At 29.9% G+C, this 21,003-nt stretch overlaps 1 protein-coding gene across 4 annotated transcripts in view; it reads left to right on the top strand.

Annotated features, from left to right (window-relative positions):
• The window catches only part of LOC122504191 (SAM and SH3 domain-containing protein 1-like), a 641,260-nt gene that overhangs the window by 301,118 nt on the left and 319,139 nt on the right, over positions 1-21,003 (top strand). For all 4 annotated transcript variants that reach the window (XM_043615130.1, XM_043615129.1, XM_043615128.1 and 1 more), the window contains one exon: positions 11,345-11,506. In XM_043615130.1, coding sequence (XP_043471065.1) covers positions 11,345-11,506 — 162 coding nt within the window. The remainder of the gene's footprint in view (positions 1-11,344; positions 11,507-21,003) is intronic.

The raw sequence follows: 21,003 nt of genomic DNA, 5'->3' as shown, positions 1-21,003 counted from the left end.
CAAACATAACCGCTGATCCCATGCGTTATTTTTGCCCAAGGGAGAAAACGGCCGCCATTTTCATATAAGTCGAACAAGTGACTGACTTTTATTCCCTGTCGTCTGCTATCTAAAATCGACACTTTTGTGCATTAGGAATAAAAAATATCGTAAATAACATGGGAATAAAGGCAGCCAATTTGTTTACGGTGATTTTTGTGACACGAGTGGAGGTCGAGGGCGCCGTATTTTAGAATAACCTGCCCACCTCTGGAAGACCTGTGAGGGGAGACTGGGGTAAACCCGCTCACTTTTTTCAGTTCGGTAAAAATCTTGGAAATTATTCTCTAAATCCAAGTTAATTTATATCATTTGAAAGCTTATGATTTCTACTAAAAAAATAAAAAAAATTGTTTGATTTATCTTTTTTAGTTCTACTTAGAGAAACTTTTTAATACACATATACCAAATTTATATATTAATATTCAAGACGTAACGGTTTTATTTTTAAAATATTAAAATTCGTCTTATTCCCGTCTTAAGTATATGATTTATTATTGATAAAATATGAGTTCTATAAACAACAAATTAGTTTAATAAATAATGAATATAGGTTTCATGAATTACAACTATGTATTTAAATAATGTTATATTTTATTGAGAGAAAGTGAAATGTAGTTACAATTTTGGTTTTAACAAGTCATAAATTGTGTTATTGTTAAAATGTAATACGTGAAATTATTTTATTCTAAATTTTAAATTTAGAACAAAGTGAGCGGCTTTACCCCGACTTCACGAGAGCGACTTTACCCCGAGTGTATTCCTCACATTTCAGAATAAATTTAATTAATTATTTTTGAAGTAAGACAAAACTATATATATGTACTTCGAAGAAGGACATCCAATAGCAACAAAAAAAATTTGCCAAATAAATTAAGACTCAAAAATAATGATCAAAAAACTCAAAAATTCGAAAAACGTTTTTTTTTTCTGACACCTCTAAAAACATTTGATTGCCTCTGATTCTATGTTGAATTCATGAAACTGATCCTTTTTTCGAGATATCACTAAAAATGTAATTTTTGATAAAAAAAACTCAAAATTTTAGCAAAGTTATGCATTTTTTAAGTACTTATCGATAATATTTACTTTGCTAAAACGTGTCTGAAATTTTCAGAATATTTATATTACAATTGTAACGTAATTTTACAAACAGACAGAAAATATTTTTCTGTATAAAAACAGACATATATTACAATAATAATGCAAATTTAATGTCACAGTGATGTTCATTTCTTCGAAATGTGTTTTTTTAACTTTACCGGTTAAGGGTTATATACAGATCGGTGTCACTTATTTTGCCATATTAATTGATTTTATAGCCACTAGGTATATTACAATAAATAATAATTATTTACGAAATACGAGGTAAGTAAAAATATTCCCACGTTAACATTTATTTCACAATGTACTTATTTCAATTTTATTTTTATAGCTTTTGTATCATCTTTAAAATGTCTAATCAATTCTGTGATCACGAAGACAATAGATTGAAACTTTGCGGACCTTGCTGAAGAAAAATAGTTTCTGGTGGCAACGTCCGCAAACATTCAATCTATTGTCTTTGTCATCACACAATTGATTAGATATTTTAAAGATGATACAAAAGCTATAAAAATAAAATTAAAATAAGTACATTTTGAAATAAATGGTAACGTGCACTAAAAAAAATGTATTTGATTTAAATAATTCAAATTATTTGAAAAATATTTAATTGATTCAAATACTTTTTAGTTGGATCAAAAAAATATGTATTTGATTTAAATAACTTGAATTATTTGAATCACACTTAGGGTCAATTGGGGTAAATGTAAACGGAATAGCTATGTTTCACGAAAAACATTAGTTTTTTTTGTTAAAAGGTAAAACGGACGGATTTTTTTTGCATGAACTTGTTGCTAGTGTTCCCTAGAAAAATTTTATGAGGTACAAAAAAATATTGATGCACCTGAGTCGCCGAAAACTAACTGTTTACATTTACCCCGAGATTTTAAAATTTTCCTAAAATTCGGGGTAAATGTAAACACCACTGTAGTTAAGCGAGGTTTGAGAAACAAGTTATTTCAAGTATACTGTTGTTTTAAGGGATGGAAAAACTGAAAAAAAATTCTTCGTAGATGTATAGTAAATCAACCAGTTGACTGATAATGTATCATATAAATAAACAATCAACCATTACAAAATTAGTAATGTAAAAACTTGAATAACTTGAACAAATTTTAATAGATTTTCATTCAACTTGGTAAAAAAAAGTTTTTAAGGTTGCTGAATAAGAATCTAAAATCGAATTTTTAAATTTCAAAATGGTGGATCCAATATGGCGGATGAACCTAAAAATAATATTTTTAAAAATTGATCAAATTTGCTTGAATCTGGCTACTAGGGGGTTTTTGAGGTCGCTGAATACGAATTTGACGTCAAATTTTAAATTTTCAAAATGGCGGATCCAATATGGCGGATGAACCTAAAAATATTTTTAAAAATTGATCAAATTTGCTTGAATCTGGCTACTCGGGGGTTTTTGAGGTCGCTGAATACAAATTTGACATCAAATTTTAAATTTTCAAAATGGCGGATCCAATATGGCGGATGAACCTAAAAATATTTTTAAAAATTGATCAAATTTGCTTGAATCTGGCTACTCGGGGGTTTTTGAGGTCGCTGAATAAGAATCTGAAGCCAGATTTTAAAATTTCAAAATGGCGGATTCAACATGGCGAAAGAGGTTTTTACAAATTGATCAAATTTGACTGAATTTCGCTGTTCACTGACATTTAGAAAATACGAATATCAAATCAATTAATATGGTGCGAAATTTTTCCTCTTTATAAAACATAAATCTATAAACTTTCTGAAATTTTAATAATAATTTTTTGAAAAGATCTAGGGAGACAGTAATCTCAGTATTTAAATTCCAAGATATAGAAAAACGTATATTAAAATTAGTTTTAATACTAGTTTAACAATGTTAATCTAATCTATTACAAAATTAGTTTAATATTTTATAAAACAATTGTGATCGTAATGACTAACGGAAATGCTAGATTCTACCAAACTTTGCCATGGAGGAAATTGAAAATATGTATAAAACTCTCTTTTTTAAATACACTTTAGAGACTCAATATGGCTTATAATATCTTACTGAAAAACACATTGTTATATTAAGTGTTACTGTTCATAAATAAAAATAATAAAGTAACTTTTATGAGAACCCTAGATCCAACCAAACTTTGCCATGGCAGGAACTGTATAAAATCCTCTTTTTGAAATACACTTTGGAGACTCAATGTGGCCAATAATGTGTTCCTAAGGACACATCGTTAAATCAGGAGTTGTTGGCCATTTCCACGACTTCACACTTTTCTGCATTGCAGAAATTTCTGCTCTGTTTTCCATAACTTTAACTATTTTTCCTGGAAAGTATGATCACTCATACAGAAAAATAACATGTTCTCCAACCTCTTGAAGACATTTTTCTATTTCTATTTCCATTTTATGTTCGACCTCTGATGTTTTCATTTCGTCATTTTCTAATTCGTCCTTCTGTTCTTTTCGTGGTCTTCCTCGCTTTCGTTTAGGTTGAACTGTTTTTTCTTCCAGATTTTGTTCGATGTCGGATGTTTCCATTCCTTCACTTCCTTTTTCTTCCGTTCGTTGCTTTCGTGGTCTCCCTCGCTTTCTTGTAGGTTCATTTTCATCGTTTTTTCTGTTTTTTTTTCTTTTTTCTTTCTTCTGCCTCTTTAAGCCTCGACAGAACTGCTTCCGTTGTGAGAACTTCTCCATACGTATGATGTTTCAATCGTGTTCCTGAATTCTTTGGAGGATCCATCGTTGGCTTCAATGAAGCGATCTTTGTTAGGTGGTGAGAGAAAATGTCAATAATTTCCGTAACAGATGTGGTTTCCTTCTCTTCTTGAGTTTTCTTTGTTTTACAGCTTAAATCTAACGGAACGTCTGTGACTTCAAATTGATGATTTATTTTCTTCGCTGTTATTTGGGATCGTTCCTTTAAAAAGACCATCATCTTCCAAATGATTTTGAAAAGGCATTTCTTCTTGTTCGGATCCAGCAGAATCGAGGTTTTTCTGCATGTTTTTTCGTTGATGAAAACGGGCCAATGCTCTTGCATCAAATAAATCTGTAGGAATTTTCGTCTCATCCAAGGGAAACAATCCTGTGGAATTGAAGCCACTGATGATGTTTGTGCGACTCAACGTTTTCCAAACTTTACCTAATAATTTAGCAAACTCGTTTTTTTCCAACCGGGAATTCTTGTACCCCATTTTTCTCTTTCCATCATCAACTAAAATTTTGTCCCATGCCGTTTTCATGGGACCAAACACGCATTTATCAAAGGGTTGAATGCGATCGGTAAGACAACTGGGAAATTTCAAGAGCTGTATGTTACTTTCGATAGCTAGCTCAATAATTTGGATGCTTATGTGGCTAGCATGACCATCGTAAAACAGAACAGCTGTTTTGTCTTCCAAATTATCATTTTTCCGAATATCATTGAGAGCCGGTACAAACATTTGAGACAACCATTCAAAAAAAGTCGCTTCTTCTATCCAACCATTGCTTGTAGCAGCGTACATGGTACCAGGAAATGAATCTGAAGATATCCAACGTGGTTGAACTGCTAATCCTTTGTGCACAATAAGGGGCGGCAAGAAATCTCCTCTTGTCTCACGTCCTGATCCACCAGATAGCCTATTTAGACATTGTCCTTTCTCACCTATTGCTCTCAGACGTGAAGGATCAGTAGCAAAACCGGATTCATCTGCATTAAACACTAAAGCTGATGAATTTTCATCAATGGGAGACGTTGAGTAGACATTCTTCACTGTATCATAGAAATCGTAGACGACGAATGGGTCTCGAGCACTTTTTCTTGCTTTCTGCAGATTTTCGGGTTTTTTGAATGAAAGCGATGAGTTTCGGTTCATGTTTCCGTAGTACCAATCATCCCCTGGACGACCATCCTTAAATCTTGTTTGAAGGTTATTTGCAATAACATATTCCTCCACAAGAATTTTAAGTTCTACTCTGTCACAAGGATAACCCATCTGAGCTCTAGCTTTAAGACACTTCACTAGAAGAATTTCTATATCTTCGGTTAAATCACAAACACGACCTGGAATCAGTTTCTCAATTTTACACTTTCTACCTTTGATTCTGTGAAAAATTACTTTTTCTGCTTCTCTGTAGGACATCGTTTTGTTCTCTACATCATGTACAGCGTTTTCTAGCTCAGTAGCATTATAAGAAGGAGGTGCTTTTTTCTTAACGTACGTTCGCGGCATTTTTAAAACCTAATAAAAAAAACAAAAACGTATTATAACAGGAAACAAACAAAACTTTTTCACAAAAAATGTACTCTCTCTCTCTCTCTTTCTCTCTTTCCCTCACTTATCATTCAACTTACCACTATTGCGGTCTTGAAGCCTTAAGAAATGATTTATTCTTTTTGCTATGTATAAAAGAGATAGTCTTGCATCTATGCACTGTGCAGCACTATGGAATATTAAGCCTCTGCTTAATAATTACAGACCAGAATACATATACACATAGAAACGCACTTCTTTAATGCTAAAATTGTGTTGTCTAATCAATCAATCAATGAATCAATCAATCAATGAATCAATCAATCAATCAATCAATTAATCAATCAACCAATCAATCAACCAATCAATCAATCATCCAATCAACCCACCAATCAATCAATCATCCAATCAAATAATTAATCAACCAATCAACCAATCAATCAATCAATCAATCAATTAATCAATCAATCAATCAATCAATCAATCAATCAATCAATTAATCAACCAATCAATCAATCATCCAAACAACCCACCCACCAATCAATCAATCATCCAATCAACCCACCAATCAATCAACCAATCAATCCACCAACCAATTACTTAATCATGCAATTCATAAATCAATCATATAATTACCCAATCAATCTACCAATCCGTCAATCAATCATCCAATCAATTAATCAATCAAACACTTAATCGATCAATCACTCACTCTATTTCTAGGATTCGTACGTACCTGAGTTTTATTTACCAATCGTGAAGAACCGTTTTCCTATATTCTAAGAATGTAAATGCACTATGAAATACTATGCAGGTCTATACCTGCAACTGACTAACACGAAGCACGGTGGTCTTCAAGCACTTTTAGGTTTACCTAAAATGAGTCAAAATTGTGCTAACGCAGTTTTATCGGGAATCGGCCCAAGATTCCAAATTTTCATTTCCGAAAATCGTAGCTGATTCTTTTTTCGAAAAAAAACCAAAAAAAGATATATATATATATATATATATATATATATATATATATATATATATATATATATATATATATATATATATATATATATATATATATATGGGCAATTCCACGTGAGATTTTAGTCGACGTCTTGAAATCGACCAAAAATATTTTTTTTCTATTCTGTATCGAAAAAAACAGATACGTATTTTTTTATTTTTGTTAAATTGTCCAAATTTTCGAGTTATGAATTTTCGAAATTTTGGACTTGTAATTGTAGACCTATATTTAGTAGCTTATAAGTCCGAAATTATTCAGTTTAGGAAAAAGTTGTGGAAGAATGAAACTTTTAGTTTTCTTTCGACTTTTAAGAAATGTAAAAAAAAAATTTTTTTTAATTTTTTTATGTATTAAAAAAATTTTTTTTTATAAACAAATTAATTTTTTTTAACATTAGCCCGGATTTTTTTTATTTTTTTAAAATTTATTTATTCCTTATAATATATAGAAGATTTTTCAAAAAATCCCGAGGTGGGACTGATGTGTTGAATGAGTTTTAAAACATTTTCATTATTTGGATACAGAATATACGACACTGGCATTGATATAGTAGATTAGGCAAGATGCCTTCCAGCCTTCTGCGGCCGAGCGGTTTAAATACGTGCGTTAAGAACTTCCGGTATGCGTTAGAGGCGGGGGGACGTGAGTTCAATCCCACATGCGAGCGAATATTTTTCATTCTTCGTTTTAAGCGTTATATAAAATAATAAAATTGTGTGTTGTGAATAAAAACTGTGTGAATATGTTTGTAAGTAATGTTAAAAGTCTGTTAAAAAATCAGTTAATATTAATTAATATTAAAAAAAATATTAAATAATTTAATAAAATAAAAAATTAAAAAAAAATATTAAAAATAAAATATACCTAAAATTTAATAAAATTTAATAAAATATTTAAAAAAATATTATATTAACTGATAATAAATAAATATAATAATATATTAATAAATTAAAAAAAATACTAAATATTTAAAAAAAAAAATTTTATTAAATATACAATGAAATAATTTTCATAATTGATTCAAATAATTATTTACTAGCTTAAAATATTAAATTTATTTGATTTGAATAATTTGTATTTGATACAAATAACTGTTTATTTGATACAAATAACTGTTTATTTGATACAATAAAACAAAATACTTAGGTCTAGTAAATATTTATTTAAGTTGAATAATTTCTATAATTGATTTAAATAATTATTTATTAGTTTTAAATATTCCATTTACTTGATTTGAATAATTTGTATTTGATTCAAATAAATAGTTATTTGATGCGATAAAATAAAATATTTAGGTCAAATAAATATGTATTTGGTTCAAATACACATTTATTGGATTATAACCAAATAAATGATTTATTTGGATCAAACCTCGTATTTCCTAAATAATTATTTATTGTAATATACTGCTTATAAAATCAATTAATATGTCAAAATAAATGACACCGATCTATATAACTCTTAACAATTTTCACAGCAAATGTGTTTTCAGACTGAGTTTCTCCAAACTTATCCTTCCTTCTGTGTAAAATTGTGATTTAGTCAAATTCCAAGTTAGACAAGGCTTAAAAATTCTTAATTTAGTGCAAGTTTCTTAAAAGAAATTTTGAAAAAAATTGATTGATACATACATTGTTAAAAATAAAATTTTATTTAAAAAATTGCTTCCTCATAGAAGAATGATTGTATTAGCAAAATTTTCGATTGTGATTTTTTGACATATTTATAAACTTTTTTTCATTATACCTAATCTTTTAGTACTTTATGCGCGAATGGGCATTGCTCCTATAAATTTTATAAATAAATAAAAAAAAATTTTGTTGTAATTTTATCTCAGAAGTCCAAAAAACGGATTATAAAAATTTGTCCCGATGTGTGTGTGTGTGTGTACTAACATTACATTTGCCTCAATATCTCAGAACGAGAAAGAGCTAAAGGCCTCAATTTTTTTTTTAAATTGTAGGTCTCCCCGGGGGACATAAAATGAGAGTATTTTCAGCCCGATTCATAAAGTTTAACAATTTTTTTTTTGCATTTTTCTTTTTGTAAAAAAAACGTTTTTTGGCCATAACTTAAAAAAAATGTTAGGACACCTATAAATGTTTTTCTTTAGTTTTGTAGAGTTTTTTCAGACGCATCTTTTAAGCCTTCATTGAATATTTTTCGTCCATATTAGCCAGAGATATCTGTTTGTAAAATTACGTTACAATTGTAATATAAATATTCTGAAAATTTTAGACATGTTTCAGCAAAGTAAATATTATCGATAAGTACATAAAAAATGCATAACTTTGCTAAAATTTTGAGTTTTTTTATCAAAAATTACATATATCTCGAAAAAAGGAGCAGCTATGATTTTCAAAAAAATTGCAATTTACTAAATCTTATGTACTTTAAAAGATAGCATGATTATTTTAGGGCATCATTTTGATGAGACTTAAAATTTTTGAGGAGAGGTGTGAGTTACCATAAAAACGTAATTTAATGCAATTGTACAAAATCGCGACCGACAAAGATCTGCCAAAAATTTTATCACCTCTTTTCTCCTAATTTCGAGTTACCTCAGCATTTTGTTTGTTATTAAGTACATGAAAGCCATAAAAGTGACGTGATCACATTACAACCGAGGGAATGAAAATTATTTTTAATTATTTGCAATTTCAAAAAGTGTGTAAACTTTGATTTTATTGAATTGATTAAAAAGGTTAATGCAATGAAATGCAAAAATTCACACTTTGCGTGATTAAAACTGCATCGTTTCAATGTTTCTGGTGTAAAGTTGAAATCTGATTTTTTCAATGTTTAACATGTTGGAAACTAAGGAAAAGTAGTCAATTATTACTTTAAAATTCATAATAAAATTAAAGGTCAAATCAGGTCAATATTATTTATTTTTAATCAATAGTAAAGCGATTAATTTTCAACGATTTTTATTGATACATTTAATATGTTTTAGTAATTTAAGTGTCTGTGGAAAACTATCATTACACTGAGACAGAACTTTGATGAATTTGAGATTCGGTATTTTTCTTTTAGTAAAAAATTAATTCTACTCAGACTTTTTACACAAATGTTTTAATAATATTAAAAAATTTTTAATATTTGGTATTTTTCAGTGGAATATTTAGTTTTAGTACCTAAGACTTTTATAATTCCTGTAATTTGAACAGCAGTAGTAAAAGTATATTTAAATTATAATTAGACAAATTTTTAATTTTTATAGCAGTAGCAGATATGAATTTTTAGTTTTTTTACACAGTGAAAAAAAATTTTAATTCAAGCTCTGTCTGCTTGCATGAAAAGTCTTCTAAAATCTGTGCTACTGCAATTCAATATACTTTTATTTTAAAAAATGTATTATTAAATATATTTAGTTTGTTAATTTATCCATAATCATTACACTGAAAAAATATATTTATGGTACTGCCAAAAATATGTCCAATTCTCACATATTATATTGGTGGATATGGAACAGCCATACAGTATTGCTGTTTTAGCCATACGCAGTGTAGAACAGTCATATGTATGTGAGAGACAGTAATATGTATGTGAAGAACACCAATACTGTATTTGAAGAACATAAATACAGTATTGCTGTTTCAGCTATACGTCCTAACCATACGAGTATGACAAAATCGACTATATCATTTTTTTCGCACTGTATTATTTATTTTTATAACAATTAATATTTTCATTATTATTCCTTTAAATTTTAATATTATTTCTTTAATTATTTATATTTTTAATTTATATTTTTAATAATTGAATAAATTTATAATTTATTTTAGTATTTATTTATTAATATTCAAAATATTTTTGAAGTATGCGTTTTCTTAGTTAACATTTTTTTTCACCTCTTTTGTCTACTATAAACGCTTCTCTATTTAAATAGAAAAAAGGACATAATAGACGGCATGCGATGCAGGTTCGTAACTTTTAATGACGTGGCTGCCGAATAATTAAGACGGAATTTTGAGCATTTTCCACTTAAGTTTTAGATGAAGTCCGTGAAGTATTTCAACAAATTTACGACGAGTAAATTAGAAATTAGAAAATCTGATGAGAAATTTGAGAGACAAATCGTGAATGTTTGACACTTTTCAAAATTTAATTACGCGCTAGATAACATTAGGTAACTTAATTGAAGAAGAAAAATATTTTTAGATGATCTTTTTTAATAAAAGTCAGTTTATAAGCTTAATCTACTCAATCCTCATAGAAAATATCTACTGTTTTCATTTAAAAATATTATTTGTTTAGATAATACATTCAATTCAAAAATATATATCACAGAAAAAGAGAAGTGTTATTTTAACACCAAATATGGTGTTACAACTATTTGCAACATTTCTAACCGACACTTTGTGATTTTAATCATCAGAAAACTACTCGCAACAAATTTTACACATTTTTTTCTGTGTATTTTGTAAACATTTTATGCTTGTATTTAATATATTATTGATTTAAGTGAAGCAAAAAATATACTTCAATTAAACTTAAATATGTTTGACTGCATAACAAAGATTATTTTAAGATTGATTAAATAAGGAAAATATGATTCAAATAAATAGTCAGTGCTCCATACATCAAGTTGAATATATTTCAAGAACAATAATTTCAAATATTTATTAAAGAAACATTCAATTTGATTTGAAAAGCTTTTTTACTCCTTTGATACACGAATTTTTCATGTGAAATAATGTTCATCCAGAAAAATGATTCCCCTCTCAAAATATTCTTGTGAAAAGTATTATTTTTAAATTTTTTCTACATTCTTTTCCCAAAACAAATTTCAATTTTTACAGAAATTAGAAAAAGAAATTGGAATAATTTTAATTTAAATTAAATAAAAAATAATTAAAAGAAAAATGAATAGACAAAATTACTATTAGAATCTTCTTTCAACAATGAATCTCTACTAACGTAAATTTTCTGATCTGGTGTCCTTCGGTCTTTTTTGCAGGTGGACACGCCCGACAGTGTTTTACAGAGTGGTTTAGGCCTCGGACCAGACATGGGTCATACGATCTTGCGATCAATGGTGGACCCCAGAGATTACGATAGATTGAGGTATTTCCAGATGAATGGAGGACAGTCCAATACTTTCGAAGAAACCATTCAGAGGGTAGGTTCACGATATTATCAAAATTTACCAAAACTATTCGAAAATTAATTAAAAAACAAATGGATTAAGAACAAAATCAAAAACTACAATCAGTACAGTCATAAGTAAAAAATAATTTTCTAATTTTTTTCAATATTAAGGGAAGGAAGCAGTGAAATTTTAACTTATTAATATTTACATTATTGACAGACACCATAACACCTCGGTCTCCCCTATACAAAACGCCTTAATTAGTGAAAAGATGTTAAAAACCTTTTAATTCTTCTGATTAGATATTTTATTCAATTTAGCTTAGCTTTCACTCCACGCAGAGCCTCCTCAGAGCATTACAAACAATCATGTGTCAAGATTCATACAAAAAACCGCTGCCAAGTTGTACATTTTTATAATTTTGGTGTTCATTTCATGAACACTTTGCTTCCTCATAGAAATAATAATAATTAAAATATATAAGAATTACTTTCTATAAAAGGGTTAAAAATCATTAAATCTTGGTCCAAAAAATGTGTTTTTATATATTCTATAAGATGGTAATAATAGTTGAATAATTACACATAAGAAACAAGAATGTTGAAAAAATGATATTTTCCACAATTTTTGATTTTTCAAATACCAATAATTTCATAATTTCTGCCCGAATCAGGTTAAAAAATAGGTCAACCGAAACGTTTTTTAATGCTCTTCAAGTTGGTAATAATTTTTTGAAGTTACTTTTACATCATTTAAAAAAATTTTTATAAAAGTCTTATTTTTCAAAATTTTAGATTTTTAAAAGTTTAATATCTCCGGTTAATATAGACGAAAAATGTTCAATTAGGGCTCAAAAGATGCGTCTAAAAAACTCTACAAAACTAAATACAAAACAAAACTTCTACATTTTTTAACAAAATTTTTAAAAAAGTCTTATTTTCCAAAATTTTTGATTTTTAAAAGTTTAATATCTCCGGTTAATATGGACGAAAAATGTTCAATTAGGGCTCAAAAGATGCGTGTGAAAAAACTCTACAAAACTAAAGAAAAATATTTATAAGTGTCCTAACATTTTTTTTAAGTTATATCCAAAAAACGTTTTTCTACAAAATGAAAAATGCAAAAAAAAAAATAGTTGAACTCCATGAATCGGGCTGAAAATACTCTCATTTTATGTCCCCCGGGGAGACCTACAATTTAAAAAAAAATTGAGGCCTTTAGCTCTTTCTCGTTCTGAGATATTGAGGCAAATGTAATGTTAGTACACACACACACACATCGGGACAAATTTTTAAAATCCGTTTTTTTGAACTTCGGAGATCAAAATACGTCGAAATTTTTTTGTATTTATTTAGAACATTTATACGGGGAGTTCCTGTGCATATATAAAGTACTAAAGTATTAGGCATAATAAAAAAAAATTTATAAATATGTCAAAAAATGACACTCCAAAATTTTGCTAATACAAAGCTTCCTTTATGAGGAAGCAATATATAAAAAAACTTTTTACAAATTATAAATAACATAAATAATATAAATTGTTAACAAACATAAATATATAAAATTTAAATATAATTAAAAAAAGGGGGGTTTTTTGAGAAAAAACCTTTCCCCAGATTTTGTGATCACATGTTTACCACGACATTGCACATTGAAAATTTTACAAACACATGATTGTTTGTAATGCTCTGAGGAGGCTCTGCGTCGTGGAGTGAATGCTAAGCTTAATTGAGGGCGTGGAACGGATAACTACCTGCAACGCATGGTCGAAAGGGACTATAACAGTCAGACAATAGTGAACGCCTCTAGGCCTCTCACTGATGTCTGACTGGTATAGTCCCTTTCGACCATGCGTTGCAGGCAGTTATCCGTTCCACGCCCTCAATTGAATAAAATATCTGATCAGAAGAATTAAAAAGTTTTTAACATCTTTTCACTAATTACGAATTGACTGATCAACACTTTTAACATATTTTATTAAAACGCCTTAATGTTAGAAAACGCCTGAAAATCCATGCACTTTTAAATCATTTATGTGACTAAATTTTAATTTATTATTAAATGAAAGTTATAATAATTCACAAATGCATAAAATTTTATTCATGAATACATTAATTTTAAGTTAACTTTACATGAACAATAAGTTCAATGCAAAGATACGTTAAATTTAAGGTATTATTGAATGAAAATTGTTCTACGCAACTTTCCGTTTCGACATTTTTAAAAAACACGCGACTCGTAAAGAATTTTCGTTAACTCCTGACAAAAAAGAAAGTTGTCAAGTAACAATTGTATGGAAATAAAAAAATAATAGCTAATAGTCTAAAGCAAATATACTTATTCACTTTTAGTGACAAGTTGCGATATATTTTAACCCTTTCACGCCCATGGGACATATACGTCCCACCTACAAAATCCTCAATATCTTTGAAGAAACTTAATATTTTTGAGTCTAATAGTGCGTTCTCTTCAGGAAGAATAGGGCTTTAAAAATAAGTAACCTAGATCATGTTAAAAAATTCCTATTGTTTAAAAAAATTCATAAATTATTGTTAAAAATCATGAATTTTTAAAATATTTTAAAATCGCCTAAAAATTGTTACTCGGGGGTTTTCGGGGTCGCTGATTACGAATCCGGTGCTAGTTTTTCAAAATTCAAAATGGCGGATCTAATATGGCGGACGACAAATGTAAAAATTAAACGAATTGTCATGAAACTTGTTACTCGGGGGTTTCTAGGGTCGCTGAATACGAATCCGGTGTTATATCTTTAAAATTCAAAATGGCGGATCCAATATGGCGGCGTTATTTTTAAAATCGTTTAGTTTCACCAGAAACTTGTTACTCGGGTGTTTTCGGGGTCGCTGATTACGAATCCAGTGTTATATTCTTAAAATTCAAAATGGCGGATCCAAGATAGTGGACGATTTTTTTAAAACATTTTAATTTCACCTGAAACTTGTTACTCGGGGGATTTCTGAGTCGCTGATTACGAATTAAGTGTTAATTTTTAAAAATTCAAAATGGCGGATCCTACACGGCGGACGACAAATGTAAAAATTGTTTGGATTAGAGGGAAACTTGTCACTCAAGGGTTTTTATGGTCTCTTATCACGAATTTGTAGTTTATTTTAAAATTGCGAGTGTGTATTTATTTATTTATTTATGTCAGTAGATGGACTTGTTTCTTTCTACTCTCACTGGATTCGTAATCAGCGACCCCGAAAACCCCCGAGTAACAAGTTTCTGGTGAAACTATACGATTTTAAAAATAACGTCCGCTATATTGGATCCGTCATTTAAAATTTTAAAAATATAACACCGGATTCGTATTGAGCGACCCTGAAAACCCCCAAGTAACAAGTTTCTGGTAAAACTAAACGATTTTAAAAATATCGCCCGCCATATTGGATCCGCCATTTTGAATTTTAAAGATATAACACCGGATTCGTATTCAGCGACCCTAGAAACCCCCGAGTAACAATTTCCAAGCCAATCCGATCAATCTGTAAAAAAGTTGCTTGCCATATTGGATACGCCATTTTGAATTTAAAAAATTTTATAATTCTGATATCAGATTCGTAATCAGCGACCCCGAAAACTATGAATAACGTTACACTTACGTTTTTTTAACCGACCAGTTATGCCTGGGTGTGAAAGGGTTAATTGACAAAATAAGTAAATAAGTGTAAATTAGTATTAGTTAGTTTTAAATTTAAAACCGTATGCGGGGTTAGAAATATTATATTTAATATATTAACTATATTAAATATATTAAGCTACTATAGTGTAGTGTCCTCAGTTGATATTGTGATTGTGTTTGTATACAACATAAACATATAGGGCAAAAACACTAAAAAATATAAACTGAAATCGTTTTGTATTTTATTGGTATGTTAAATTTGAGGTTATATCTCAGAGTCAAATGGATAAATAAAATTTCATTCACTTATGCTGGGAGTTTTTTCTATCCACGTACATTAAAATTAATACATCCATGCATGGATTTTCAGTTAGAAATAACTGAATTTTCAATCACGTTTTCTTTAAATTTTTTGTATATAAATGGAATAAACTTCTACTATATGGGCAATTCCACGTGAGATTTTTCTATGGCGTTTTAAAATCGCTTAAAAATATTTTTTTCTCATTCTTTGTAGAAAAATAGGATTAAATAAGTCTTTTTTTATTTTTCCATATTTGCCAAAATTTTCAAGTTATGAATTTTCGAAATTTTGGATTTTTAAAGTAGACCTATTTTCAATAGCTTATAAGTTTGAAAGTATTGAGTTTATAAAAAGTTGTTAAAGGAAGAAAATTTTGGTTTTTCTTCAACTTTTAAGTAATGTAAAAAAAATTAATTTTTTTAAAATTTGGGCGTGATTAATTTTTATTTTTTTTTATTTATTTATACCTGATAACATACAGAAAATTTTCCCAAAAGTCCTGAGATGGGCCCATTAAGTTTAAGGAGTTTAAATTTTTTTCAAAATTCGCTTGCAAGTTGTTCGTGGGCTACGCTACAATTCAAAGTATGATTTTTTTACAATCGGCTGTTTAAAACTATCTACATCCTACAATTTTTTGATATCACACTTAAATCTGTTAAAAATTGTAGGATATAGACAGTTTCGAAGAGTCATTGTAAAAAATCATACTGTCAAATGTAGCGTAGCTTACGAGCAACTTGCAAGCGAATTTTGAAAAAATTTTAAACTCCTTAAGGGGTGAAATTTAGGAATATTTTCAAAGAGTATATTAAAAGCTATTACATTTTCGTATTCAATACTTTATTATATATCTCAAAATGTACCAAAAAATATATTAAACATATTTTTTTTATTATAAAATGGCCTGCTCCAGGATCCGTTTTAAATAATGACGTTTTTTGGAGGCCCAAAATCGTCGAAATGGCTGTACCGACAAAGAACCTGGAATAAAAAACCAAAAATTTTCTTTTAATATATGACATAAACTAGTAGACCACGTAGGGATTTTTTGATACAGTACCGTCCACGAGTATCAGGACGATTACACGCGACTCTATGAAAAAACATGCCATCACTTTTTCAATCATATCTTGTAAATAAAAGGACCTACAAAAAAACTTAAATACGGTTAGAAAGCTGATTAAAATTTGCGTAAAATAAGGCATCTTTGAAGCCATTTCGTTAACTACTTTTTGAGTTGTAGAGTTAGAAAGAAATAAAAAAATAATAAAATTTTCTCATTTTTGGCTCTTGATTTCAACTTTTTAAAAAATCTAGAAAAATTTAGAAAAAAATTTTTCTAAAAGCACAGAAATCTTCGTTAGAATTTCAGCTTTAAAATAAGCCTTTGAAAATTAAAAAAGGTTAATCGTTCTTCGATATATCATTAATATTGTGAAGCCGTGTTTCGACCGTTTGTTGCATTGAAATTGATGCGGGGGAACGATGAACTTTTTAGTTTCTTTATATTACTCGTAAAACATCATTATTTATTATTTCCCAGCATAAATTCGTCCCTGTTTTCTCTCCCATTCGCAGCCACGCGATGCTAGAATCGAGTCGTCACAGTTAAATTCCAATGCACCAATCGTCGAAATACGGCCTCACATTATTAATGATAAATCGAAGACGGATTAACCTTTTTTAATTTTCAAAGGCTTATTTTAAAGCTGAAATTCTAACGAAGATTTCTGTGTTTTTAGAAAAATTTTTCTAGATTTTTGAAAAAGATCAAGAGCCAAAAATGAGAATATTTGATAATTTTTTTTTCTCACTCTACAACTCAAAAAGTAGTTAACGGAATGACTTCAAAGACGGCTTATTTTACGCAAAATTTAAACAGCTTTCTAACCGTATTTAAGTTTTTCTTGTATCTCCTTTTGTTTACTAGATATGATTGAAAAAGTGATGACATGTTTTTTCATAGAGTCGCGTGTAATCGTCCTGATACTCGTGGACGGTAGTGTATGTTACAAATTTTTCTTTTTATAATCAATTAGGTAATTAAAGGACCCCGCACAGAATACATTGAAAAAAAGTTTCGGTCAAATTTGTTTAAACTCTGTAGTTTTGTAGCTGTTAATCTCCTGAACAAAAAATGCTAATGGCAAAATTCTTGAAAATCAATAGTATTTTAGCTACATGCTGTTTAGCCTTAAAAAATAGGTCCAAAATAGCAAAGCTTGCTCAAGGCTCGATTATGACTGAAGGCTTGATTATGACACAAATCTTATCATACCTAAAAGCTTGATTATAGATCAAGGTTCGATTATGGCTCAAGGCTTGATCACGACTGAAAGCTCGATTATGGATCAACTCTTGATCATACCTAAAAGCTTGATTATAGATCAAGGCTTTATTTTGGCTCAAGGCTTGATAATCACTTAAAGCTTGATTATGGATCAAGGCTTGATCATAACTAAAAGCTTGATTATGGTTTAAGGATTGGTTATGGCTCAAATCTTGATTTTGGCTTAAGGCTCCGTTATAGATCAAGGTTTGATTATGACTCAAATCTTGATTATGGAACAAGGCTTGATCATACCTAAATGCTTGATTATAGATCAAGGCTTGGTAATGGCTCAAGGCTCGATTATGGCTCAAGGCTCGATTATACCTAAAAGCTTGGTTATGGATCAAGGCTTGGTTCTGACTCATGGCTTGATCATAGCAAAATCTTAAGGATTAAGGCTTGATTATAGCTCAAGGCTTGGTTATGGATCAAGGCTTGATTATGACTTAAATCTGGATTATGGATCAAGACTTGATTATGGCTCAAGGCTTTATTATAGCTCATGGCTTGGTTATGGCTCAACGCTTGATTATAGCTCAAGGCTTGGTTATGACTTATGGATTGATCATAGCTAAAAGCTTATGGATCAAGGCTTGATTATAGCTCAAGACTTGGTAATGGTTCAAGGCTTGGTTATGGATCAAAGCTTGATTTTGGCTCAAAGCTTGGTTATGGATCAATGTTTAATTATGACTCAAATCTTGATTATCGATCAAGACTTGATTATGGCTTATGGCTTGATCATAACTAAAAGCTTGATTATGGATTAAGGCATGTTAATGGATCGAGGCTTGATTATAGCTCCAGGATATATTATGACTTAAATCTTGATTATGGATCAAGGCTTGATTATGGCTCAAGGCTTGATTATAGTTCAAGGCTCGATCGTGACTCAAAGCTTGATTATGGATCAAGGCTTGATCATAGCTAAAAACTTGATTTTGGATAAAGGTTTTATTATGGCTCATGGCCAGGACAGGCCTTGATCCATAATCAAGCTTTGAGTCACGATCAAGCCTTGAGCCATAACCAAGACTTGATCTATAATCAAGCCTTGAGGCAAAATCAAGTCTTGATCCATAATCATGCTTTGAGTCATAATCAAGCCTTGAGCCATTACCAAGCCTTTCCAAGGTTTAAGCAAGCTTTGCTATTTTTGATTATGGCCTTGACCCATAATCAAGCCTTGATCTATAATCAAGCTTTTAGGTATGATCAAGCCTTGAGGCATAACCCGTACAGCACAAGACATTCTATGGATATCCAAATAACGTCCCAGTTAGATCTATAGATATCTCGGATATCTCAGGGATATCTTACGGACATTCCAACAAATATCTTATGAAACCTTTTAATCTTAAAGAAAATATTTTGTGTTTAACTATAAAGTTTACTCTCTTTTTTAACAATAGTGACTTGTCTCATGACTTGTAAATGTCTCATAAAAAGATTTATGTAAATTAATTTTAAATGTATTATATTAAATTGACTTAATTTTATCAATAGATACAACGTAATATTTTTAGTAACATTTATTTAGGTGATGGGCGCGTAAGCTAACCTCTACATATAAATATTTTCAGAATTACCAAAAGTATACTCTAAAATATTTATTGTAGTACGTACTTGTTTAACTGCAATTAAACATTTTTGAAATTATTAAAATATATTATATTGTTTTATTTGTAATTAGAATCTAATTTTGATATATTTCAAGATTTTTCATTATATGTTTATAGAGCAAAAATCCCACAAATATCTACCATAGATATTTTAGAGATGTCTTAGATGAGAGAACCTTGAGCCATAATCAAGCCTTAAGCCATTACCAAGCCTTCCGAAGCCTTGAGCAAGCTTTGCTATTTATGATTATGGCCTTGAGCCATAATCAAGCCGTTAGCCATAATCGAGCCTTGAGCCATTACCAAGCCTTGATCCATAATCAAGCTTTGAGTCATGATCAAGCCTTAAGCCATTACCAAGACTTCCCAAGCCTTGAGCAAGCTTTGCTATTTTTGATTATAGCCTTGAGCCATAATCGAACCTTGAGCCATTACCAAGCCTTGATCCATAACCGAGCTTTTAGCTATGATCAAGCCTTGAGCCATAAACCAAGTCTTGAGCCATTACCAAGCCTTCCCAAGCTTTGAGCAAGCTCTGCTATTTTTTATTATGGCCTTGAGCCATGATTAAACCTTGAGTCATAATTAAGCCTGGAGCCATGATCAAACCTTGAGCCATAATCAAGCCTTGAGCCATAATCGAGCCTTGAGCCATTACCAAGCCTTGATCCATAACCGAGCTTTTAGCTATGATCAAGCCTTGAGCCATAAACCAAGTCTTGAGCAAAATCAAGTCTTGATCTATAATCAAGCTTTGAGTCATAATCAAGCCTTGAGCCATTACCAAGCCTTCCCAAGGTTTAAGCAAGCTCTGCTATTTATTATTATTATTATTTATTATTATTTATTATCTGCTTATGGCCTTGAGCCATGATCAAGCCTTGAGCCATGATCAAGAGTTGTGTCGTAATCAAGCCTTTAACTATAATGGAGCCTTGAGCCATTACCAAGCTTTCCCAAGCCTTGAACAAGCTTTGCTATTTTAGACCTATTTTTTAAGGCTCATCAGCATGTAGCTAAAATACTATTGATTTTTGGGAATTTTGCCATTAGCATTTTTTGTTCAGGAGATTATCAGCTACAAAACTACAGAGTTTAAACAAATTTGACCGAAACTTTTTTTCAATGTTTCCTGTGCGGGGTTCAAGTGTACGAAAACAGTATTTTTTACATTCTCATCACATGAGAAAGTATTAGTTTTGGTCGAAAATTGACTTTCGATAATTTAATGAAATCTCGACGTTTTGGGGTCCCCTTAGTCCGAAAAACATGGTCTAGAAAAAGTGTCTGTATGTATGTCTCTGCCGTCCTTTTTAAAAAAGACACTATCTACATTTTAGCTCAATCGGAGATATTGAAGGAAACGCGTTTGCATCTTGATCTCTTAATAAAATTAAAAATGTTGTAAACAAACTTATGTTCTTGACTAATTCGGACACGCTCTTTTCATTGGTGCAAAAAAATTTTATTAATTTTAATTATTTATTAATAAAACTGTAGATAGTGCACATTTTTTATCCAAAAATTATGGAGAATACATGAAAAGTGCACTATGTGGTAGATAGTACGTTTAAAATTGCTTTGTCGGTCCACTTTCCTGTTTAAAGCGTCACTATCTACATT

This window comes from Leptopilina heterotoma, unplaced genomic scaffold (genome assembly GCF_015476425.1).
Source record: "Leptopilina heterotoma isolate Lh14 unplaced genomic scaffold, ASM1547642v1 Lhet_284, whole genome shotgun sequence".
In the NCBI taxonomy this organism is placed as follows: domain Eukaryota; kingdom Metazoa; phylum Arthropoda; class Insecta; order Hymenoptera; family Figitidae; genus Leptopilina; species Leptopilina heterotoma.
The sequence above is the reverse complement of the archived record's forward strand: the minus strand, read 5'-3'. Positions and strand labels throughout refer to the sequence as shown.